We start from the raw sequence: 26533 nt of genomic DNA on the forward strand, positions 1-26533 counted from the left end.
CCGTGCTCCCGCTGTGTTTAGACACAGTGGGAGGCGGGCCACGGCAGGAGAGGTGGCGATCACCGCCTTCCTCCCACAGTCGTCTGGGAAATGGAGAGAAGACCCGCCTGCTTATTTAAACAAAGCAGGCGGATCTTCTCTGACAGGCAGGGACAGATCAGCAGTTTCAGCTAAGCTGAAACCGCAATCTCTCTGTGCCTGTCACAGACCCCCCCCCCCCCCATTCCACACACACACACACACAGTGAGTAAGCACATAGGCATACATTTAACTCCTTTGATCACCCCCAGTATTAACCCCTTCCCTGCCGGTGTCATTTATACAGTAACAGTGCATATTATTTAGCACTGATTGCTGTATTAGTGTCACTGGTCCCCAAAAAGTGTAAAAAATGTTAGAGGTCCGATCTGTCCGCCGCAATGTCACAGTCCCGCTAAAAATCGCAGATCAACACCATTACTAATAAAAAAATAAAAATAAATAAAGAGTCCAAAAATGTATCCCGTAGTTTGTATATGCTATAACTTTTGCGCAAACTAATTAAAATGGGATTTTTTTTTTACCAAAAATATGTAGCAGAATACAAATTGGCCTAAACCCATAAAATTTTAATTTTTAAACATTTTTTTATTGGGAATGTTGTATAGCAGATAATAAAAAATATGGCCTTTTTTTCAAAATTGTCACTCTTTTTTTGTGTATAGCGCAAAATCTAAAAACCGCAGAGGTGATCAAATACCACCAAAAGAAAGCTCTATTTGTGGGAAAAAAAGGACATCAATTTTATTTGGGTACAGCGTTGCACGACCGTGCAATTATCCGTTAAAGTAATGCAGTGCCGAATCGCAAAAAATGGCCTGGTCATTAAGGGGGTAAATTCTTCCGGGGCTGAAGTGGTTAACGTTGTCTTGACCTTGGACTTTTTTAGGTGAATCTTTTTTTCGGGCACGGGGAAGACAGTGAACACCTTTCTACCATTGCTACTATTCCAGATTGAACTGGTAGTACCAGGTCTCATCCCCTGTGACGATGGTTTGCAGAAAGAATGGATCCTGGTGACACATAGTAATGAAATCTCCAGAGGTTTCCATCTGTCTTCTCTCACCTTGTGCAGCACAAACCGGAAACAGATTTTATACTTAGCCAAATCATCGCGGATGATGGTGCGCACCATGTCCTTGCTAATGCCCAATTCCTCCGCCATCAATGGTAGAGTTCTCAATCTCGTTCTTGATCTCGTGCCAGCATTTGTCGCACTCACTCGATCATGTCTGGGGTTTTGCTTGTCAGCGGCCGACCCAAACACGGCTCATCCTCGTTTCCTTCCGTTTGCAAAAGCATTTAATCCAGTCGTAAACACATTTTCTCCTTGCAGCTTCCGTCCCATACACTTGCACCAACATTACATGCGTCTTCTTTGCTTTTTTCCCCAATTTGTAGCAGACCTTGATGTTCACTCATTGCTCCATTGCACTGTGACCCTACCTCTCACACTGACTACATTCAACTACCTGCAGCAGGTTTGCCCTGGCGGTCACGTGTACTCCACGCTAGGTGGTGATTCTCGACCTTTCTCTGGATAATCATGTGCGTGCCCATGTTGCTGTTGAGATATCTGACCATTCATCAAACTTTTTAGACACACCTCATACATACAGCATATGTATGTGTTGTTTAGGCCCGGCCATACACGTTTCGAATCTCGGCCGCTTCAGCAGGGACTGGCTGAGATTTGAACCGTTAATGGGCAAGCTGAATGTACCAAGTTGATCCATCAACTTGTTATAGCCGCTAGCAATAACCACTGTCTTCTCCTGGCGGAGATGGCTACCCCCCTTGCCCAAGCCAGGGAGAACACAATTGCTGACTGCCCTGTCAGCAGTGTCTGTGTCGATGGGGGAATCGTCCAAATTTCCTCCCTGCAACGCATGGCTGCCGGAAAGAAACGTGCACCGTGTATGGCCTGCCTTAGTCTACTTCAGGGTTTCTCAACCAGGGTTTTGTGGAATCCTAGGGTTCCTCCAGAGGTTGCTAGGGGTTCCTTGAGCAATGAGAAATGTTTGCCTCTCAGATAAGACCCTGCCAACACCATTAATCTGTTGAACTATCTGTAAGGGGGTAGTTCTTCCCAATGACTACAAGTGTAAGGGGCATTCTTCCCACTGATCATCACCCAAATGTATAATGAGTTGTAGATAAAGACATTTTTAGCAGGGGTTCCCTGAGATTGGAAACTTTTTCAAGGGTTCCTCTGTGTTGAAAAGGTTGTGAAAGGCTGGTCTACTTAGTCACACTTTATCTTAATTGCAATGGATCACATCAGTAATGGATTAATCAATATCATCACTTTTGTCCCCGATCCCTTGCAGATACTGAGCGATTACGTTGAGATCTCGGTGATGTCCTTGGTGGTTTGTTAGGAATATTAGTCATATTTGACCCCAGATAATTGAACAATCTGCTTACAAGGTGGAAATTATCTTTTAATAAAAAAAAAAAAAAGAGCAGATAAAAACTGATTTTTTTTTTTATATATTCTCAGTTAAGACCAGAATTAGCTGGGATCACGTAATATGAGGCCACTGAAACTGAGAAGAATGCTTCTTTATGCTGTTTAAATTGAATCTCAAGTTAAAATATAACTCTTCTTGACCAATAGACTGACACATGGAAGAAATGATCAGTCTCTTTTTTTTTATTATTATTATTATTGTGGGTGCCTTCTGCTAGTTAAAAATTCAACGTTGGAGAAAAGAAAAATAGGAGGAAGAAGAAAGGCCATTTGCATACCTGATCCTCAGCTCCTGAATGCTTCTCTGTATGACTGGTCCCATCAGCCTTTCTCTGCTGTGCGGTAGGATGTCCTCTGATGTCATCAAAACCAATACAGAGCCCATAGCTGTGTACTAGCTTGAGGATGCCATTTCAAGGGACAATCCACTGCTAAAGTGTAGGGGAGAAGAGAGCATTGGCTGCTGGTGGGGTGGAGGATCAGGTAAGTTAAAGTGCTTTTTGTGCACCCTAGACCTAAATGAGCATTTATTCCTTGTTCTATGGGGGCAGCCCCTCTGCGAGGAAACTTTATCCTCCCTGGAGATCAACTTTAACCATTTGCTGACCTCCATACATAAATACTGTATGCACTTGATAGTAACAAAGTTAAAAAATAAAAAGTCTAAAAAATGCATTTTAATCAAAAAAAGTTAGTGAAAAAAAAAAAATATATAAAAGCACCCCCCTACCAAAAAATGCAAATGCAAACACGCATGTAGGTCCTGCATGCACATATAAACAGGCATTGTACCACACATGTGAAGTAACAGCTTTAATTCTACGACCATCATTTGGAAATAACTCTAAGGCTCGGTTCACACTTATGCGATGCGGGAAGGCTGCGAATTCGCAGCCTGTTCCCGCATCGCAAACGCACCCCCGGCAGTTCACACTGCCATATGCAAAACGCTGGGGGTGTCAATGTAATCTTAACGACACCCCCAGTTTGATCGCATATCGCAGTGCGATCTTGCAGTTCGCAAAGGATCGGATCGCACAAGTGTGAACCGATGTGCGATCCGATCCTGATGCGGCTGCAAAAAAGGGTCCTGTGCGTCTTTGCTGCGGGTGCTGTGCGAATTTAGCCATACAAAGTGTATGGCTAAACCCGCACCGCACAGCCGATCACAGAGCAGTGCGCTCCGACATTACATGCGATCGGCGCAGCCGCATCAGTGTGAACCGGCACTACAATGAAAACCTGTAAAGTATCACTTTTATGCTTTGTACACACTATCAGTTTTTTAAAATTTTGTTTAACCCAGTGGGCTGAGCAGAAAATAACTGAGGAGCTAGAGAGGAGCCGCTGTACTAACTATCCAAGGTTAGTACAGCGATCTTCCCAGATTGCCCCCCCCCCCCCGCTCATAGCCCATGTCTGCAAACGCCTATTGGATGCTGATCAAATGCTGGTTTTCCAGCATGCCCATTCGACAGAAGCTGACCGTTCAGCTGGCTTCTGTGTGATAGGCTGGTGCACACACGGGCCGAAAGTGTCAGCAAGTTTCTCTTGAATCGGACAATATTTAACATAAAAAATTGCAGCAGACACAATTTTATTCTCCAGAACCTCTGCTTTCAGGGGGTTCTATGTAATTTATTAGCAAAATGAGTTGAACGTGCATGTGTGCAAAACTTTTACAAATTTGCCTAGGACAGCAAGTGGTTCAAGCCCGACTCAAGTATGCAATTTTACTAATTCTTTACATTTTGGAATAATCCAAGAATTAATCTTTAGAAATACACACCTATAAACAGAACACATAAAAATGTCTTCTAAAGTCGGCCATAGACGGTTCAAATCTTGGCTGGTTCACAACTGATGGACACCAAGATATAAACCTTATCTTTATGTAGGCATCTGGTGACAACAGTAACAACTTTACTGATAGCAAATGACACTGCCATTATTCGCTTAGTGAAGAAAATAATGTCAAGACAAAACTTTTCTTTTTTTTATTTTTTTTTATATATGATATGCAGACAGTAAAAAACTAATTTAGCAAGGCTTTAATTTTTTCCCACTCTATCCAAAAAAAAAAAGAGCACTTCAGGCAGATATAAAAGATACAAAATAAAGCAACTCTGTCACTAATACATCATTTAACGTTTGACTAAACCATATCTGAACACCACAAACTGAAAATGTATTTTATTTTATTTTTAATATTCAAAGAAAACTAACCCATACATTCATGTCTCCAAAATGTATTTATTTTTTTTGGGAGAAATCACTTTTAAAAACCTTCCGTAGCCTTTCTAGCTGCGCCCATCTTCAGTAAGATTAGGTGATACATATAGTATTTTGCTCCCTGAAATCCATCTGCTCAGGCATGAGGGGCAGGATGATGTTCTTAGCTGACAAAAGCCCTTCCTTGAGATGAAAGAAAAACACAAGACTTTGGCCTAGGCCAGAAACCAACTGAATATATATAACACTCACCGGCCACCCAACTAGGTACACCTTGCTAGTACCGGGTTGGACCCCCTTTTGCCTTCTGAAATACCTTAATTCTTCATGGCATAGATTCAACAAGGTTTTGGAAATGTTCCTCAGATACTTTGGTCCATATTGACATGATAGCTTCACGCAGGTGGTGCAAATTTGTCGGCTGCACATCCATGATGCAAATTTCCTGTTCCACCACATCCCAAAGGTGCTCTATTGGATTGAGATCTGGTGACTGCGGAAGCCATAAGAGTACAGTGACCTCATTATCATGCTCTAGAAACCAGTTTGAGATCATTTGAACTTTGTGACATGGTGCATTATCCTGCTGGTTTTAGATCCACTTTAGCTTGCTTCGTCTCCTAGGGACACAACCTTACTGAGTAGCGTCACCCAAGGACAGGGAGTGTGTTAGAGCTACTAACCTTTGTTATAACTACATAATATCTCCCTCACTTATCATAACATGGAGGTGTTTTGCAGTCCATAGAGATGGAAGGGAACAATGCTAACTTCTAAAGGCCAGTGGCAAATAGTACTGGAAGATATCGGCTCACAAGATTTTTGTCTGGATTAACAGATCAAAAGGAAGCAAATAGGAGAAATTTATAGTTTACATACACTTTATAAATATGTGCAAATAGAACACTCAGCTGCAAATGAGTTGCTCCATCACCAGCTTCATGATCAAGGCATTTTTCCCTCTCTCATGAAGACACTGCAGAATGAAAGTCCCCATCAATGGCTCATTCAGTGAGTGGTTCACGGTCCTGTGGTTTCTGTAGATATCTGCTACTTATGGTGACCTCACTGCTGACTTATTTGGTTCCTTTTTTGTAGCGCTACTCCCGTAGGAGCTGCAGCAGCTTTCTTTAGTCCCAGGGTCGCCCACCTGAGGCCTCATGACAGCAGACATTTCAGCAATGCCTGGGAAGGGCAGCGTGCCCCTCTAGGCTGGACCAATCCACTCTGGGAAAAGGGAACCTGAGCTTAGTGTACTCACAGAATATATACAGTCTCCCAGCATGCCATCAGTGCCTGCCTGCCTCTCTGGTATAAGCCATGGCTTTATCAATATGCATGCTGCCATCTGCATAGCTCCAATCATCCAGAATCGTCGCAAGTTCTCTAGATGCAGAGGGAGCAATTAAACCAGTCTGGCAGCAGCTGAGCACACTGAGCAGACCTAACTAAATAATCACAGCTTCACTAAGTACAGTGAGCAAACTATGCTTTACTTTTATAAAGAATTACAGCCACACTGACTACAACATGGAAACTAAATTGTAAGTCCTGCATCTATCTAGGAGGGTCCTACATTTGTAAATGACAACCTGAGCTTTTGAGCTCTGTTGTCATATACAGGTATTGCATACAGGTGCCAAGGTGACCTCTAAAGCCAGCCATAGATGGAACGATTGTCTTTCCTTACATAGTTACATAGTTACATAGTTAGTAAGGTTGAAAAAAGACATCAGTCCATCCAGTTCAACCCATGATGGGTGTGTGTGTTTGCTTTTAACCGTACATTGTATACCCCTGTATGTTGTGGTCTTTAAGGTTTACATCTACTAGTTTTTTGAAACTATCGATGCTCCCTGCTGATACGACTGCTTGTGGAAGAGAATTCCACATCCTTACTGCTCTTACAGTGAAGAACCCCTTACGCACTTTAAGGTTAAACCGCCTTTCCTCTAGTTTTAGTGAGTGGCCACGTGTCTTATTGTATCTCCTTTCTCTGAATAGTTTGTTCCTTATGCTCGGGTCACCAGTACAGTATTTGTACATTGATATCATATCCCCCCTCAATCGTCTTTTCTCCAGAGAGAAAAGGTTCAGTGCTTGTAGTCTTTCCTCATAGCTGATGTCCTTCATTCCCCTAATTATTTTTGTTGCCCTTCTCTGGACTTTCTCCAATTCCAGCACATCCTTCCTGAGGACCGGTGCCCAGAACTGGACAGCATACTCCAGATGTGGCCGGACCAGAGTCTTGTAGAGTGGGAGAATAATCTCTTTATTTCTGGAGTGAATCCCCTTTTTTATACATCCCAGTATTCTGTTGGCTTTGCTTGCGGCGGCTTGGCATTGCATGCCACTGCCAAGCTTGTTGTCTACCAGTACCCCCAAGTCCTTTTCCATCCTAGACTCACCCAGAGGTTCCCCCCCTAGTGAGAGTTTCCTAAACCTGCAAAATCACTCAATTCACCCATCAATGATCACAGTCAGTGTTGATAGGGGAATCCCTCCCACTGAGCCATTGCTTTCTTCTGGTGGGTGGAATCGTCACCTCTGGGAGAACACTGTGCTTACTTCTAGAGGCTATAAGAGCTACCTGTACCCAAGTTGATCGATCAAACAGTCAGTCTGCCCATACATGGTTTGAATCTCGGCCAGTCCCCGCTGAACTGCCTGAGTTTCGAACCATCTTTGGCCAACTTAATCGCAATGGTATCCAAACATGTAATTATGGGGTGAGAATGTGAGCTGGTTAGTCTGTATAAATTGCAGAGTCCCTACAAAGATCTAAAACCCAAACCTTCTCTGCAAATAAGTTGTTCATGTGTGGCCTAAATCTATTTTTGCAGGCTGCAGAATGAGACCAAAACTCATCTCATCCTTGACGCAGTGTCAGAAACACTCAGGCAGTATCCAGTGGATTTCCAGGGAGCAAGGATACTAAATGGCATGGAGGAAGGGTCATTTGGCTGGGTCACCGTGAATTATCTTCTGGGTACCTTCATACAGGTCAGTAGAGACGTCTTCAACTTCTTCCATCTTTGCTCAGGCTTTTGTGTGGGCTCAAGTGACATTAAGCATCCTTTTTCTCCAAAAATGATCCATACACAGCCACTACTTAACGATCCTGTATCTAATTTTCTTACTTTGTTTTTTATGCCACCTTTTAACATCCTCAGTGAGCCCCTGAACCTCCTCCCTTTTTTTCTTTTCTCACCCTCGCTTATATTTGTTTAGAATGAGCAGTGCACATTAGTGTTGTGGTCATGTGCACCACATCCCACAGTTCATGGTTTATCTTCTCTAGTCCATCTCATAAGTAACCAGGAAAGGGTGGCCATGTTCCTACATACAGTGGGGCCATGGAGATTGAATGTAGCCACCCTCTAACAGGAAGTCCTTTTGCATTATAAAACTTACAAACTTATTATAAAAATACTTGTAAAGAGCTTGATATCTGCTGGCTGAAAATGGTAATACAAAATATTAATTTATTATTAACCACTTTACCACCGGAGGATTTTGCTGTCTTACGTCCAGGCCACTTTTTGCGATTCAGCACTGTGCGACTTTAACTGACAATTGCGCGGCCATGCAACGCCGTACCCAAACAACATTTAAGTCCTTTTTTTCCCACAAACAGAGCTTTCTTTTGGTGGTATTGGATCACCTTTACTTTTTGCGCTATAAACAAAAAAAGAGCGAAAATTTTGAAAAAAGAACAATATTTTTCACATTTTTTTATATGAAATTCCCCCCAAAAAATGTAAAAATCAAAATTTTTTATCATTTTTGGCCAATTTATTTTCTGCTACATATTTTTGGTAAAAAAAATTGCAATAAGCGTATTTTGATTGGTTTGCGCAAAAGTTATTGCGTTTACTAACTAAGGGAAATATTTGTCATTTTTGGTGTTTTTTTTTTTTAATGGCGGCGATCTGCGATTTTTTTCGTGGGACTGCGACATTGCGGCGGACAGATCGGACCCTTGACTGACATTTTTGACACTTTTGGGGGTACCAGTGACATTACTACAGTAATCAGTGCTATAAATATGCACTGTTACTGTAAAAATGACACTGGCAGGGAAGGGGTTAATTTTATTGGAGAGGGAGGGGGTTAATGCATGCCTGGTGCTTACTGACATGTGTGGGGGGAGGTGACTGAGTGACACAGGGACAGATCGCGGGTTCAGCTATGCTGAACCCTGCAATCTGTCACTGCCTGTCACTTAGGAGATCCACCCACTTTGTTTACACAAGCGGGCGGATCTCCACATTGCTCCTCCCCTGGCCCGACTCCCGCTGTGACTGAACACAGCGGGAGCGAGCCTCCGGTGGCGCGCACGCGCCGCCCACAAGGGGAGGAGTCCAGCGAAGTAGGTCTACGTCGCTGGACGATAACGAGCCACATTGCTGCAGTAGCAGCAATGTGAGCGGACGTAAAGTGGTTAATATTATACAGGATTTATATAGCGCCAACAGTATGCGCAGCACTTTACAATATAAGGGAAGACAATACAGTTACAATACAATTCAAAACAGGAGGAATTGGACGGCCCTGCTCGTTAGAGCTTACAATCTAGAAGGGAGGGTTAAGTGAAACAAAAGGCAATAACTGTGGGGGATGAGCTAATGGAGAAAATGGAAGTATAGTTGTTAGGTGTGGGTAGGATAGGTTTCTCTGAAAAGGAGGGTTTTCAGGGATCGTCTAAAAGCTAATAGAGTAGGAAATAATCGGACAAATTTACGCAGCGCTTTACATATTTTTATTATACATTACATCAGTCCCTGCCCTCGAGCTTACAATCTAAAGTAACTCCCATTCATACATATACATACAATAATAGGACCAATTAATCTACCAGCATGTCTTTGGAGTTTCGGAGTACACAAGCATTCTTTCATATAATGCAATAGGAGTAAAACAAAAAAAAATTGATACATAAAATATTAAAAAAGAAAAATGTAACGGGAAACGTTCGAAAATCTTTTAATATCTACATATTATGGGTTATTAATAAAAAGTTAGTTGAAAGTCATTTTTGGTGTCTTTAGCACATATTTTATAAAAGTATTTCATAAATCTCCATTTAATTAAACTTTTTGTTTTTGTTGCTCTTTACTTTATTGCCCATGTGCTCCTTTGGACCCAGCGTTCATACATAGACAGCTGGATACATCCCCAGAAAGCAGAGTTGTTTGGAGCCATGGATCTCGGAGGAGCCTCTACCCAAATGACTTTTCATCCATCCGGTGACATTGAAGACAATAGCACGGAGATGTTTTTCAGACTCTACGGTTTTGATTACACTATTTACACGCACAGCTACCTCTGCTATGGCCAGGATCAGGCAATGAAGAGACTCCTTGTGTACCTCATAGAGGTGAGAAATGCATATATCCATGTAAAATATGCCCAATATTCTAAAATCATAGGATGATTATATCATTTATACTTGATTAATGCTATGATGATTTGAGATTCCTCAAATTCAGTGAAGCCACCCACCAAGCAGACTTCAAAGGTGGGAGGGGATGGGCCTAGCTTGACTTTATTGGAAAAATCAATAATTGCAGTTAAGTGTATATAAAGGAAAAAACAAAAATGTAATAAACTGCAGCGGACCCGACTTTCAATGTGATGGCTGGATTAGTCTTAATTTTTCAAGCTTTTTTAAATTTTTACTTGGTGATCCCGCTAGTAATTAACTTCCTGTCCTAGGACAACAACGCTCATTTGCTGTACTGTAACTATGGAGTAGCAGCGTTGTCACCCTAGGCTGCTCTGCTAATTTGCACTACAAACGTCTCTCCCTGTCCTCATTAGGGATGATCGAACGGTTCAGGTCGACCATCGGTTCAGCCCGAACATTGGGTGTTCGAGGTTCGGCCGAATTTAGAACTTTTTGCCCAAAAAGTTCGGAATTCGGCAACCAGAACCAACCAAAATGCAATGGTTCAGGAAATGGCCTTTAAAAGCCTGTGATTGGACCAGAACCATTAGCAAAAGCCAATTGAGGGGCAGAAGAATGCTAGGAATGTGATTGGAGTGACTAGGGGGTCCCTAGGCCAATCATTAGTGAATACGCCCCCCAGTATATAAGATAGCCCCCGCCAAATTCCTAGCATTGTTATACAGAACATGGAAGAGAGTGGAAGCAGTTCTGCTAATTTTACTTTAAAAGTGTCATTTAGCATTTATTAGTGTAAGGAAAGGAATATCTAGTGTAGTTAGAGTGCTCCTTTACACTTTAGTTAGCTTAGAAAATTTAGTTTCTGTAGGGAAAGTATGAAGTGTCAGGGTGACCGTAATGTAGTGTAGGGTTAACTGACTGCTATGGCAGGGTGACCGAACCCTTCCATATCAGGGTGACCGTAATGTAGTGTAGGGTGAACTGACAGTGACTGCTATGGCAGGGTGACCGAACCCTTCCATATCAGGGTGACCGCTGTGTCACTTTCACTGCAGGGATATGGCTTCGCCGCCACCAGCATTTTTGGCTGCAGGCGTTGCTAGTGCTTTTTTGAGCACATGTTTGGAGTCAGACATGACATCTGAACATGTGTATAGGGGGTACAGACCCCCCCCCCCCAGACACTAATCCAAAAAAAGTCATGCCTGCCTCCAAAAATGCCCGATAAATGCAAGAAAAAACGCTGTAGAGAAGCCGTATTCCTGTTCTAATAAAAGTTATAAGAAAATGCTAATTTTGGGGGGTTCTGGACATGCTACAGAGCTGAAACTCCACAGGTACAATTTTTAGACCCCCCAGACACTAAATCCAAATAATTTTTTTTATTTTTTTCAATAATTGTCTCTCTATCAAAAATGACAATTTTTAAGAACTTTTTTTTTGTGTGATTTTGTGTCTGGGGGGGGGGGGTCTAAAAGGTGTACCTGTGAAGTTTCAGCTCTGTAGCATGTCCAGAACCCCCAAAAAAAGATCATATAGGTGTAAAAGGAGGGTCCCACCATCCCTGCTCTACTGAAAAATTATCTTTTTTTCTGGTTCTGGACATGCTACAGAGCTGAAACTTCACAGGTACACTTTTTAGACCCCCCCCCCCCCCCAGATACTAAATCCAAAGAAATTTTTTTATTTTTTATTTTTTTTAATTTTTCCAATAATTGCCTCTCTATCAAAAATGACAATTTTTAAGAACTTTTTTTTTGTGTGATTAATAGTCCCTGGGGTATGACCCAGAACCCTAGGCACTTTTTAGGGGCATTTATTGGGTTTTAGGGCTTCAAAATTGTGTTTTTTGATTACCGAAGTTCGGGTCCCATTGATTTCAATGGGGTTCTGAAATCCGGGCCGAACTTTCGGGTAGTTCGGATGTTCTGGCCGAACCGAACTTTTGAAAAGTTTGATCATCCCTAGTCCTCATCTATATTGCATACAGGGGAAGGTGTTCTATAGTCTACCAAAGGTGCCTAAGAAGACTGGTAACATTGTTTGAAATTTTTTTGTACACAGGAAGTTGCAAGGTAACTGCATTTCTGGCAGGAACTGGTATTTTTCTGTACTTGCTGAACAATACATAGCTTGAAAAAGAAAACAAATGCAGTAACCCCATGGAAGGTTGTTTTTGGATTTAGATATACTTTGTGCATCAAAACAATCAGGGGGGTGTAAAAGGACTGTGGCATATGCTCAGGGTTTGTTTGACCGTATTTAACCACTTCCATACTGTAGTACGTCATATGACGTCCTGGACTTTGAGTGAAGATATCTGATGCCTGCAGCTGTAGATGATTCCCTGCAAAGTAAAAGCACTCATAGCAGCTTTTTGATTGCTTTTACAGGCGGTGGGAGGGGGATGTCCATCCCATCCCCCGCCGTGCTCCGGTGCTTCTACCAGCTTGCTTATTCAATCGGCAAGCCAGAGAATAAATCAGCTGGTGGCGGAAGTTTACCATAGAGCTGGCCGTGGACCTGTCATGCCCTATTCCTATTACAAGAGATGTTTACATTCCTTGTAATAGGAATAAAAGTGATAAAAAAAAAATTAAAGGTAAAGTGTAAAAATATATAATAAACAATAAAAAAAAAAAAAATTAAAGCGCCTCCATCCCCTTGTGCTTACACGAGGAAGCAAACGTATATGTAGGTCATGCCCGGATTTCAAACCACACATGTGAGGTATCCCCCCGAACATTAGAGTGAGAGCAATAATTCTAGTGCAAGAACTTTTTCACACCGTATTTGTGCAGCGGTCTTACAAACGCAATGTTTTTGAAAAAAAATACACTTTTTTGAATTAAAAAATAAGAAAACAGTAAAGTTAGCCCAATTTTTTTCTATAATGTAAAAGATAATGTTACGCCGAGTAAATAGATACCCAACATGTCATGCTTCTAAATTGTGTACCCTCGTGGAACGGCAACAAACATTGGTACTTAAAAATCTCCATAGGCGATGCTTTAGGCGATGCTTTAAAAAATTCTACAGGTTACCAGTCTAGCGTTAGACGGGGTCTAGGGCTAGAAGTATTGCTCTCGCTCAACGGTTGTGGCGATACCTCACATGTGTGATTTGAACACCGTTTACAGATGCGGGCACGACTTGCGTATGTGTTCGCTTCTTTCTGCGCATGAGCTCGGAGGGACGGGGCGCTTTACTTTTTTTTTTTTCTCCTATTTATTTTCCCTTTTATTTTTTACACTGTCCCCTTAAAAAAATGTTTTTGATCCCTTTTATTCCTATTACAAGCAATGTAAACATCCCTTGTAATAGAAATAAGCAGGACAGGTCCTCTTTAATGTGAGATCTGGGGTCAAAAAGACCTCAGATCTCACATCTACACTAAAAAGCAAAAAAAAAAAAATCATCATGAAAAAAAATGGTTCCTTTAAGGCCGTTGGGAGGAAGCGACGTATGATGTTGCTCCGGTCCTCCAAGGCCATAGAGTTGAGCTATCGACGGCTCCGTTAAGCGGAGAAAATGACCGGGAAGCGGCGGGAGGGGGCCACCTCTCCCGCCGCCCAAAAAAGTGACGCGTGGAGAATCCACCGCTGGGACCACTTTTATGTAAAAGAGGACCGCTCGCCCTGTGAAAAAAATACCGGGGTTATGGCAGCTATCTGCTGCCATAACCCCCGTATTTAATGTCAAAGTAGCGACGTAAAACTGGGGAGGGCAGTCCATAAGTGGTAGAGAAATCTGTTGCTTTGCCTTGCTTGAATGTAGAATGTTTGCTTTAAAAAGCTGTTTTTAGAAGTTGTGTTGGTGTCGTCCTTTACATATAAAATAAAGCTGAAATTGTGGACTTTTTTTCATTATTTAGAATACGAGCAGTGGGAATGTCATACATCCATGCTATCCAAAAGGATACACTGCCATCGTCACCCTGTCCTCTGTCTACAATAGCCCCTGTGTGTCAACATCTCCCAGTAACATAGGAGCCAACATTACCGTGGAGGGTACAGGAGATCCTTCTGGGTGTCAGATGGCCATGAAGAACATTTTCAACTTCTCTAAATGTTCATATAAATCATGCTCTTTTAATGACATCTACCAACCATCTGTACACGGAAAGTTCTATGTAAGTAACCTTTTTTTCTTTATTTTTGTATAAATGCTTTTAAGCTGATATATTATATCTGATATTACTATTATACCTGATATTATTACTATTATGACATTAATACTGTTTTTATAAAAATCTTTATTTTACAAATGTTTCATAGAGGATGAACCAATGGCAAAAGGTTCTAAAGAGAACGCACTGTAGCAGCTGTTTGTTCAGACAAGCCATAGGAAGTTATATTTATAATAGTTATATGGTTTTATTGATATTTTTGAGAACAAGTATAATCTAAAGAAAAATATACATTTCTAGTACCCTCCTCTATAGGCTACTAGGCTAAATTTAGTTTTTGGCTTCAATAATTCAGTGGAGCAGTGACCTAATATTTTTGTCTGTTCAGAGTTTCATAGCTGTGTAGCGCTATCCCCCACAGGAGCCACTGAGTATTCTTGGTACCCTGTTCACTACTGAGTCCCAAGCAGAGTGTTGCCCCTGCTGACACAACCAAAATACCTTGGCCAGGTGACTCCCTAGCTGTCACACAAAGGATAAACATGTACACAATTTTTAAAGTGTATTAATGTCACAGAAATTGCAAAACACGCAAAAGAAAACAATTGGTTGAGTCTTTCAAATTCCAAAACAACAACGGGCAAAGGCAATACTGTATAACACATTGCAGTACCACTTTAGGCCACACCCACCCGCCCTGCTGGATTGAAGATTTAAATGTGAGCCCCCAAACCGAGAAACTTTCTCCAAGTGAGAGAATAAGATGAGAAAGTGCAAACTGGGCTAGCTCACTTGCAGGTTTTCAGTGGAAAGAGTCAGGGTTTAACACCCAAGCACATGAAGAACTCTTCTACCGGCTAGTTGGGGCCCTTACGCTGATGCACAATAGAAATGTAGTCCCCTTTAATAAACACTAGTAAGGTGAAGAGTCACTTCAGGGAGGTCAGATGGTAACAGTGATTGCTTTGGTAGGAAGAAGGGGAAAACAGATTTGGGCTGAAGTGGGTCCCTTTAAATGGTAACCAGCACTTGGAAAGCTAATTTCTTCCTTGGATAGCTCAAATCTAAAGTGGAGCGCGTGTATAATTCCTGCTTAGCAGGGAAACAAACAAGTGAAACCTGGTATCCTGAAGGCATTGTTGATAAAGGCAGTAAGGAGATTAGACTGCAATACTGGATGGGTTATAGCGTCTGTGTCTAAATATATAGATATATATATTTATGTACTATAAACGGTTCTAGACTCTAGCAATTCACTTTTTTTAAGGTTATAGACTCTAGAAAATGTATGCAAACAGGCTTGAATGCTATGACAGCATTGTGTAGTGATCTCACAGCGTAGCCGGGTGAAACAATGACCTTCTGTTTGGAGGGGGGGGGGCCCGTTTTGTCATTCCTCTTGTAGGGCATTGTAGATGGCAATGACCTGGTCTGCCAGCCTGCAGATTCCGCTAACCTGCCTCCTCAGGATGATCAGCTCTCTCTGGTGGCTCTGTAACGTCCTGGCTTAGCTTGATCCAGCCTGGGCCCACGTAGATCCACTCGGCTCTTTCTCTCTCGCGTCTGGCCTCTCCCATGTTCCCGGGCTTTTCCCTTTGTAAATACTCCCTGTGATGGTACTCACCGTCACTGGGAGTGAAAGACAGATAATTAATGGACATGGAATGAGAATATGGTTTGGATTACTTCAAATGTGACAGTCTGTCACTGGTGGTCCTTTCCTATTGTCTGTGTATTAAGGTGTGATGTGTATTCTGTTAAGCCTGTCTCTCCCATTGTTATTTGTTAACAAACTCACATATTGTTTCTATATAAATTCTGTGTGACTGTTCAATAAAAGAGAAGGTTCCAAAACTTGTACAAGCTAAGCAGTAGTGGGATTCAAAAATTTTAGTAACCAGTTCCGACTTTCAAGCATGGTGTAATTTTTTTTTATCTAATGTCAGTTAGGGGTCCGATCTGTCCGCCGCAATGTTGCATTCTCACTAAAAATCGCAGATCGCCACCATTACTAGTAATAAATAATCAAAATGACATAAATCTTTCCAGTAGTTAGTAGATGCGATAACTTTTGCACAAACCAATCAAAATACGCTTATTGCGATTTTTTTTTTTTTAAACAAAAATACGTAGCAGAAAACAAATTGGCCTAAAATTATGAAAAAAATTGATTTGTGTGAGTTTCACCACCTCAGGGGTCTCATCATCCCTGTCGGGCAGCAGTAGGGCCCCTGGGAATCCTTGTAGGGAAATAATTCCTAGTGGGAGATAGCCACGGAGAAGGGACCCCCAGGAGAGAAGGGGTCCCTGTCCCCCAAGAGAGAAGGGGTCCCTGTTCCCAGGGGAGAAGGGGTCCCTGTCCCCAGAAAAGAAGGGGTCCCTGTCCCCAGGGGAGAAGGAGTCCCTGTTCCTAGGGGAGAAGGGGTCCCTCTCCCCAGGGGAGAAGGGGTCCCTGTCCCCAGGGGAGAAGGGGTCCCTGTTCCCAGGGGAGATAGAGTGGGGGATGGGATGGAGTGTGGGGAATATAGGGTCATCTCACTCACCATTCCCAAGCTGCAGCTCACTCATCCTCGGTCACCTTGGCTTGGCTCCCTCCAGCAGCAGCACGGATGGCTGATCAGCAGCATAGCTCAGACTCCGAGGGCGACCTGTGTATGACAGGGGTGAGGAGGGGGGCTGGCCTTGCAGACAAGTCTGCTGTGTCCTCCGGCTCTCCTAGGGCTTCTGTTGTGTTTTCCTCATACACAGCACCTGTGTGTATGCATCATTTGCACGGCAGCCGACTCGGGGGTGGGGGCGGGACTCTGGCTGGGGAGGAGACGTTGCTGAGCGGCGATGAATGGAGAAGCCAGCTGAGCACACAGTCGGGAAATTTCGAATTGCCGCCTGGATCTCCAGCTTGCACACCGGTTCTGCGAACTTGTTAAATGTTAGTAACAGGTTCCACAGAACCGGTGCGAACCGGCTGAATCCCACCACTGAAGCTAAATTGTCGGCTAGCTTTGTATGGGGGCGGCTAGGATATTTGATATCTATGCTCAAGACTGGGAGGAAGCGGTATACTGACGGAAGTACACAAGCACAATGTGAGTCGTGGTTCCGTTACACTCCCCCCCTTCGCAAGTCCTCATGGGTGGTGAAGTTCAGCTTCAGCTAATCTGGATGAAAGATTCCTGCTTACAACATACAAGTCCCAGGGTCCCCAGCATTTCTATGCGAGTTGTGTGATAACTAAGTTGTAGGACACTGCCATCTTGTGGCAAAAAAAAGAAAACGTTCTGCAAAACGGTAAAATTGCATAGTGTTACAGCTGGGTGTTTGATTTCTCTCACCTGCTTCTGGAAGAGGCCTCCAGAATATAGGGCAGGGAGAGTCAAATGTTCAGTATAAATATCAGTATAAATATTATGCATCATCCAATCCCTGGAAGAAGGTACCCAGAAGGGTCTGGAGGCAGCTATACCTTACAAGGATTGCGCTCTGGGCATCAGCAGGCGCTGAGCTGAGTGCCTTGAGAAGATTTCTAAAGAATTGTTTCTATAAGGCAATGTCCTGGAGTCCTGGTTTGAAGAAGTTCCAACGGACTATTCCCAACTCACGTTACCTGTAGAAATGGCTGTGCATATAAGTGGGTGCTCGTCACATGCCTGATGAAGGGGTCCTGTGTGGCTCTGAAATGCTGCAATCTGCTGTAACGATGTGATCGCTGATTAAAGCTTAGGACCCGCTCTGGAGATCCTTGGTGTGCTGGTGATATTTTATCTCTCACCAAGTAATACCTGTGGATGATAGGGGGAAGTCAGCTCCTGGGATATGTGAGTAAGACCTACTGTGGTCTGTGTGAATAAGACCTTCATGTGTATCTGCAACTATAAGGATTTTTGCTAGAAGTTTGTTCTCTTATTGATCGTTTTGGAGTATCCTCATCACCTCTTCTGTTTTCAATCAGCGATAAATTCTGAACACATCCCCTAGACTGAGCCTATAATGTTGGTGTGTATGGAGCTGTGCTTATGACTGGCAGCCTCTGTACTAGCAAGGGAGACTTGGGCATATACTCAATGGCCCCTCTAGGGGTCGAGCCCAACAGTCACCATACAATCAGTAGGGTATCGAAGACACATCAGTAAAACAGATGATCAGCAGCATGTATATGATAAATATAGATAATATAAAAATGTGTAATGTCACATCACAAAAATAAAATTATTACGAAACATCTTTGTGTAAGCCGCTGCTAACACCAGTGTAATTTCCAAACAAGGGACGAAGGTGAGGTCTCTTAGAAAAGTATATTATAGCACTCATGTTAACTATATGTAAATAACATTAATAGGAGATTACAGGCAACATATCAGTCTAATCAAGGAGAAAGAAAAAGATACGGGTGGAAAAAGGAGTATCTAGAGCAGCCATGGTGGTGCCTCCCAAGCCTCAATCGTACACCAACAGATATTGTATCAATGGTTGCAATGGTTATTGTGGAGGATGTATGGTAGTTTATCGTTATTCATGATCCAGTTTAATTTTTGTTAAACAACTTCAGGAACAAAACTAGCAAAAAACTTGCAAGCTCACTTTGCTATCCTAGTTGGGACCATATAAATTTCAATGGAGTTTTGTAGTTAAATTCCACAAGAACCGTGCTTACAGTAATGTCCTGTCACTCTGGTGGGTCTAAGGTTATATTAGGGTCTCCTTCTCCAGTGCTCCATATAAGGAAGCCTACAATCTGACCATATCATATTGAAATATGGCCCTTCTCCAGGTCTCTAGTTTTGCAAGAGCTCTCATATAGTGACAAAAATAAGACGATTAGTCTTCAAGTTTGGTAAGAAGTAATCTGATTATATTGGTGCAATTCCAAAGAAGGTAGGTAAAATTTGGTTTTGTAAAAATCCAGAGCGTGCATATTATCTCCCAATAAGAAGTTAAATCTGTTGCAAACGTTCTCACACAGAGACTGTCATTAACAGGACTTCCTTTGCAGGCTGACACTGCTAAGCTACTGCTTCACAATGAGCAACATGAGCATTCAGGATCCTGTGTGAGCTCCTTCAGTTGGCCTTTGGTCTACTTATCTGATAGATTTAATAGGGGATGAGATGATCCTAAATGCTAGAGAGTGGTGCTACGTAATAAAATTGTGCCACACTTTACAAGTTGAACCTTGATTCCCTGGGCTCAGAGGAAGTGAGTTGGGTGACTGAGCATCATTCAACCTGGAAATCGAGCAGTGCAGGGTCAGTGACTAGGTGCGTCTGCGGATGACAGCCCTGGAGATGGGGCGATCATAGCAGCCGGAACTTCATTTTTATTTTACACTCAGGCTGTGGACTGAGAGAAGTAATTTTTTTGCAAGTTAGAGTAAGATTTAAGGTTAGGTAAAGGGACAGGTTAAGGGTAGGTGGAGGGGAGGGTGCATGGGTGCTTGCAGTTGAAATGTAACACCCTGCACCTAAATATCTGTCACTAGAGCAAAGCTTTTCAGCTACAGTATAGCAGGACAACTACAAGGTTGTAGGACCAGTGCTCAGCATGAAGGAATACAGGAACTACAAGGTAGCATGACCAGTGCTCAGCATGAAGGAATACAGGAACTACAAGGTAGCAGGACCAGTGCGCAACCTTAAGAAATAATATGTAACTTCACAGAAAAGTAATATAACAAAGTCCAAGGAAACTGAGCTCCGGTTAAGGATCACAGTTGAAATTAGTCACTTGTTTTGGCACTTCCTAGTTCTGAAACCTCCATTACAGCAGTGTATGGAATACATCACATTCTGGCATCGCTCCACAGTCCTCTAGGTCCTGTAACACCCTGCTTGTTTTGACCATGTGCCTACTGTTGGAAAAACCTATCGGTAAGATTGATCCTACCATTTCTTGTGCTTGGGTACAACAGCAAACTGTTTTAGGGGTCAGTGCCTTGTAAATTTGCCCAACTTCTTGAAGCCTCAACATGTCAGACCCCAAACTGATTCTACTGGCAATTCCTTTAAATACTGGAACTGCCCTAAAGGACAGACCCCCATTCACTGTGCCAACACTTAACCTGCTGATATTAGCTGTCCAAAAAAGTCAAGCCATGACCAAAAGATTGGTAGGTTCTTACTACATGAATTTGGAGTCAAGGAACAAATATATTGTAATACAATATGGTTGTACAAGAAAGTTATCTAGTAAAATCTGTGGAATTTTCATGAAGGCTTTGGCCTCCAAAAAGCTTATGAAAGCCATGTCAAGTTTGCAAACCACTGCGGAGCCAGGGCAACACATATGCAGGGGACTTGCCTGCCCTCCTATAAAAAGAGCCTGCAAATAGAACTTGCAGGCTTCATTTATTAGGCACATATGTCAGTTCCAGCAAATGCACAGTTTTATAAAAGAAAACAATTAAATGTTTATTCTATTTAACCCCTTTCTAATTCTTTACTCATTCTCCCTTTCTTCCCTGTTATTCCTACACCCCAAGCCAATCACAATTCATCTCAGAACTGGGGTTGGGGAAACACTTAGTGAACTGCACTCAGGGTTCCGGAGGAGCTTGTTCCAGTACTGTTCTTGTGTCTAAAAGTTTTTACATAACTGCTTTGTCATTGGTAATGATAACTGTAGAAGCTATGACTTCTAGAGGACATAAATTAACCGATTGCCGACCGTAAAACTTACATATACAGCGGCAAGGCATAGGCACCGCCTGTGACCTCCGTCCCGCTGTGATTATACACAGCGGGAGCTGATCTGCGGGTAATACAGACTCCATGTCCGCCGGCACACGTGGATCATTAGGCAGAGAGCCAGGACGGCAATCTGCCTATGTAAATAAGACAGATCGCCGGTCTGTGAGTAGGGAAGGGATTGATCCTGTGTTCCTGCAAAGTAGGAACACAAATCAATGCCTTCCCCTAGTTAAAGCACCTCACACACAGTACACAAGCACTGGCTAGGTATACAGTTAACCCTTTAATAGCCCCTGATGTTACCCCCTTCCTAGCCAGTGTCATTAGTACAGTGACATTGCATATTTTTAGCACTAACCACTGTATTAGTGTCACTGGTCCTCAAAAAGTGTAAATTAGTGTCCAATTTGTCTGCCACAATATCGCACTTCCGCTATAAGTCTCTGATCGCCGCTGTTACTAGTAAAAATAAATAAATAAAAATTCCACAAATAAATCCCATAGTTTGTACACGTTATAACATTTGCGCAAACCAATCAATGTATTGGGATTTTTTTTACCAAAAATATGTGGCAGAATATATATTAACCTAAATGGATAAAGAAATAAAGAAATTAGATTTTGTACATTTTTTTCTATGTTTTGTTATTTTTTTACTTTCTGCTAAAAAAAAGAAAAAAAAAAGTTTTTTTTTTAAAAATGTTATTTTTGTTTTGTTTTTTGTTAAATAAACGCAGAGGTGATCTAATACCACCAAAAGAAAGCTCTATTTGTAGAAAAAAAGGAATTTTTTTTCGGTACAGCATCGCACAACCGTGCAATTGTCAGTTAAAGTAAAGCCGTACTGTATGGCAAAAAATGGCCTGGTCATAAAGGGGGGTAAATCTTCCGGTTGTCAAGTGGTAAAAAAGCAGGCCATCTGGCTGTCTTGCGTGATGACACATTTCAATTGTACTACTGTGAGATTTTAAAAACACAATTGTGTTTCATTTTTTATCTCAAAAACATGAAGAATTAATCTGAAAGCTGAATTTGTTCATCATCACAAGTCCAAAACTCGATGACGTAGGCCCGTATTGGGCCTAAAAACATATACTAACTCTTCAAAAAATGACAAACTATTTTTTGTTTAAAGAAAATTCACTACCATGGAGTACAGATATATGAATTTCCATCGAAAAGAACACGTTTTTCCTGTTGGCTAAGTTATTTTACATAGAAGGGTGGTGCTGCTGGAAATCGTTTAAAGTGTTTGTTACACCAACACTTTATATTCCTGATATGTGCCTGCTGTACCATGTACTTGTATGAGAAAGTATCCTGTTATCTTTGTATTGCTTCCTTTGTGTGAAATCCCTGGTGCTCCTGCCAGTCCCCCTGCTTTCCTATTAAAAACTGACCACACTAAGCAGGAGAACACATCGTGGTCAGTTCTCTATCTATGCTGGGAATCCAGCCTGCGACTTATACCCTCCCCCAGAATCCTCTGTGGCAGAATCTGGAGCTCTCCTCCAATGATCAGACTTGTCCTGACACGCCCCGAACCCCCCCCCCCCCCACACACACACACACACACACACACACACACACACACACAGCCTTTCACTGGGAAGCTCAGTGTGCTATTACTTCTCCTCCCCCAGCTCTTGTGCAGCTGAGAACAGAGGGAATGTGATCACTTAAAAAAAAGGAAATAAAGGTATTTATAATGTTTTTTCATATCTATACACAAATGCTTTGCCTTTCATTTTGAACCGAACCTGATCGTTTAAAATCATTTTAAGTGTACTAGTATGTTTTTGTCAGTCAATGTTTTGAGCTGATCTTTTTTTTTTTACTGGATGTTGAAACATAAAAGGAAACCTAACAATATAGGAAATTCAAACACTATCATTTTTCTATAATTAATTTCTACTATTTTTGTATTAATATTACTAGGAAAGTCTTAACCACACCCTGTTACTTTCTTTAGGCTTTTGCTGCCTTCTATTACACCTTCAATTTCTTGAATCTGACCTATGGGCAGCCCTTGAGTACCGCCAACAGTTCTGTCTGGAATTATTGCACCCGCGAATGGAAAGAGGTACAGTAAATTGAATGGCACGTTGGTTCAGAGGCAGGGCTGGATTTCCATCACTGAAGCCTATAGGCCTATGACCATTGGAGTGCAAAGAACGCCCCCTCTAGTAAGATCACCTTTTTACTTTTTAGTGAGAACATTATAGTTTTCTACTCCTAACCTGGCCTAGAATATTGAGACAATGTAAAAAAGGTTTATATGAAGCGGTTGTATTTATACAAATGATTTGGGGTGGGACTCCTTTTATAATAACCTAATTGTAACATAGGCTAATTGGCCCAATAAAGACACAGCTTCTGGAAATTATCCCTTTATGTCCTAACCATGTGCTCCTGTTTTCTCCAGCTCAATGCTAACTTCCCTGGTGAGAAGCGACTGTTGGAGTACTGTACCTCCGCAATGTACATACTGACTCTGCTGGTGGACGGGTACAAATTTGACAGCCAGTCGTGGAATAACATACGTTTTGCAAGCCAGGTACGTGCCATATCTGTACCTACAGATATGTAATTCTATGAATCCTATCTACTGTATAGTGTGATAAGCTATTATCAGTAACCGGTTGTTTCATCCTATAGTTTTTATGGCAGAACAAGGTCAGCTTAGGGGAATCTATATATAGATACGCTATGCATGTAAATGAAATGTAAGCATAATCCTATTTCTATTCATTGGTGACATTATTATCATTGGCCTTGAAAATCGTTGTAAAGGCTAAAGGTGTTTGTTTTTTTTTTTTTACCTCAAAGAGGAAGTAAAGTCTTGAAAAAAATACATTTTTTTTGTTTACCTGCAAAGTAAACGCATAATGTGCTAGTATGCAACGCATATTAGCACATTATGTGACACTTACCTGCAAACGAAGCCCACCTTGTCCCTGCTGCATCCATCTTCGCCCATCTTCCTTCTGGGTCTGGACTCCGGCTGTGCTATTGCACGCGGGAGCTGCCGGTCACCGCACAGGGCTCTGAAGAAACGGCAAAGGCGGTCGTTCCTTTAGAGCACATGCGCCGATGACGTCCACGGCTGCAAGCAATGTAAATATTGCTTAAACTATGCAAGTTTAGGAGATATATACAGTACCTATAGGTAAGCTTTATCATAGGCTTACCTGTAGGTATAAACAGTACCCGGGTTTTACAACCACTTTAACCACTTGACGACCATATACTGTATATATTCGTCGGCATGTAAAAAATCATTTACATGCAGCTTCCTCCCAACCCCCCTTTAAACACTTACCTGAGCACTGTGCGCTGGGGATCCTGGCTCCTCCTGCCCTCCGATTGCCCCCACAGCAAACTCATGTAGGCTTGGTCCTGAGCCACACTGTGAGAGTCTACTGATTAGAAGCAAAATCTAGCAGAGCTACAGAATATAAGAGAGAGTACATCTCAGTCCAGTGAGGTGGGAGAGAGCGGAGAGAGACGTCTCTCTCCGCTCTCTCCCACCTCACTGGACTGAGATTAGTGGGAGCCATAGGTTCCTGCTGCTGTCAATCAAATTCAGTGATGAATAAGCAGGGCAGATTCAAGCTGCACTGTGTATGTCAGTAGACTCTTAGTGTGGTTTAGGATTGAGCCTGTATGAGTTTGCATTGCGAGCAGTCGGAAGGCAGGAAAAGCCAGCATCGCCAGCGGGGGACCCCGGAAGAGGAGAATCAGGGCTGTTCTGTGCAAAACCAGAGCAGGTAAGAATAGCATATTTATATATAAAAAAAAAAAAAAAAACCCTATACAATCACTTTGCTATTACTTTATCAGGCAAATAGTTCTTTCTTGACCCCTAGGGGCAAAATTAGAAAGTCTGAGGACCAACACTGTTACATAGTTGCCTTATTTAGGTTGATTGCACATGACCCTCAAAGTTGAATTTAAAAAAAAAAGCTAAAACTGCAGTTGATTCAAAAGAAGGCAAAAATTTGCAAAGTCCTGCCCAATTTTCTGCAACATTCTTTTCTGATCCCTTAAGGCAACCGGACAACTCCCTAGATCAACATCCTGCAACTTTTTCCCTAAAAATGTTAGAAGCAATTTATATTTCTCTTACGTCCTCCAACAGTCGCCGCCACCTCTAAGTCATCACTATTGGGTATTGACTTCCGCTCCGCAGGAGTAGCTAGGCATAAGACTTAGTCAAAAGAACAAAAGCATTTAGCATAGACACACCCATGGGGGCTGTCCCACTGGTCAATACCCCCCTGCAGTGATCCCTCCCAACTCAGTTTGTTTCTGCCTAGCGTCAGGAGTAGTTAGGCTTCCCTGTGCTGGGGCTACAGTCTCAGCCTTTCTAATCTTTTTTCTTTGATTTTCTTTGAAAATGTCAGTTTTTTCTTTGATTTACTAGCTGTTTATTTTGTCAGCTTTAGTTTTTAGTCGGATCTTCGGATGAAGACGCATACTTGCGGAGCTGGGATTCGGACTGACCGCCCTGGTTTTCCAGGGCAGAGGGTCAGATGGACCCCCAGCCCGCCATCGAGCGTTCAGCCATGTGTTCGTCCTGGCATTATGAACGACCCATCCCTGCTCGCAGCAGGGATGCAGCCTGTGAGGTGGCTACCTCATTGGACACATCTGCGGTGCTGCAGTGTCCTGTCCTTGGATAACGGCATTCCCTGTCAGGTGAGGACAGCAGCTTTCCGTTCATAGAGGCACCCCACGCCATCCGGTACAGGTAAGTACTTTCTGTGTGGGGCCTCTGTCTGGGGTGGCAGTCCTGTGTTGTTGTGTGTTCCCCATGTCTGTGCCTGTGTGGGGCTCCCTGATGCGATCCCTGCGGGGGTCTCCTGTTACATGCGCTGTGGTGCTGTGTGGGTTCGGGGGCCCCTTCCCCTGTGTCACTGCAGTGTTTGGGGGTGCAGACTGTGTCGTGCGGCGGCCGCAGCGGGTGAAGACCGCGTGGTCTGCCATTTTAAGTGTGGGCAAGCATGTCTGGCTTCACTGTGGGCTTCACTACATGCTGTTTTGGCACCATCCGCCGCCATCTTGTCTGTGGCACAACGATCGTTCCGAGCACATGTTCGGCGGCCATCTTACCGAAGCCTTCCATTCAGTTCTATGGGCAGCCATTTTCCCTGGGTCTTGCAGCTTATAGTTCAGCCTCTGATGACCTCACTTCCTTTTCCTCTGAAGCAGCGATCGATGTGGTAACACTCTGTGGGGGCTCTGCAGACTGCCTCTTCCATAGCTCCTTGTTTTGTCCTTCCTGGCTCAGTTTTGTCTCCTTTTGGGGGTCTTTGTTCACTGTGCATATAGCGCTGGGGGCTGCGCACTCTGCGGCGATCTTAAAGGGCCAGTACCTCTTCTTGTACTTTTCTACTGTAACTTGGGCAATAGAATCTCAGGACAGCAAATTCCCTCCAGCCCTAGTGGGGGACCCCAGTCCTGCTGTACCCCCTGTTATACCTGATTTGGCCACCGTAGTGGCGTCTTTAGTGTCTAAAATGGAGGTGCTGATGGCTGAACGTGCTGCTAGGAAAAGGCCTAG

The 26533-nt window shown here is 42.8% G+C and overlaps 1 protein-coding gene across 1 annotated transcript in view; it reads left to right on the forward strand.

Moving 5' to 3' along the window:
* Window positions 1-26533, forward strand: part of LOC309560764 (ectonucleoside triphosphate diphosphohydrolase 8-like) — a 140091-nt gene that overhangs the window by 105329 nt on the left and 8229 nt on the right. Inside the window, exons 5-9 of the mRNA XM_082264417.1 lie at window positions 7589-7748; window positions 9895-10125; window positions 14030-14287; window positions 22940-23050; window positions 23393-23524. Of these exons, the coding sequence (XP_082120543.1) occupies window positions 7589-7748; window positions 9895-10125; window positions 14030-14287; window positions 22940-23050; window positions 23393-23524 (892 nt within the window). The remainder of the gene's footprint in view (window positions 1-7588; window positions 7749-9894; window positions 10126-14029; window positions 14288-22939; window positions 23051-23392; window positions 23525-26533) is intronic.

This window comes from Pelophylax lessonae (assembly GCF_965119305.1).
Source record: "Pelophylax lessonae genome assembly, chromosome: 7".
NCBI classification, from domain to species: domain Eukaryota; kingdom Metazoa; phylum Chordata; class Amphibia; order Anura; family Ranidae; genus Pelophylax; species Pelophylax lessonae.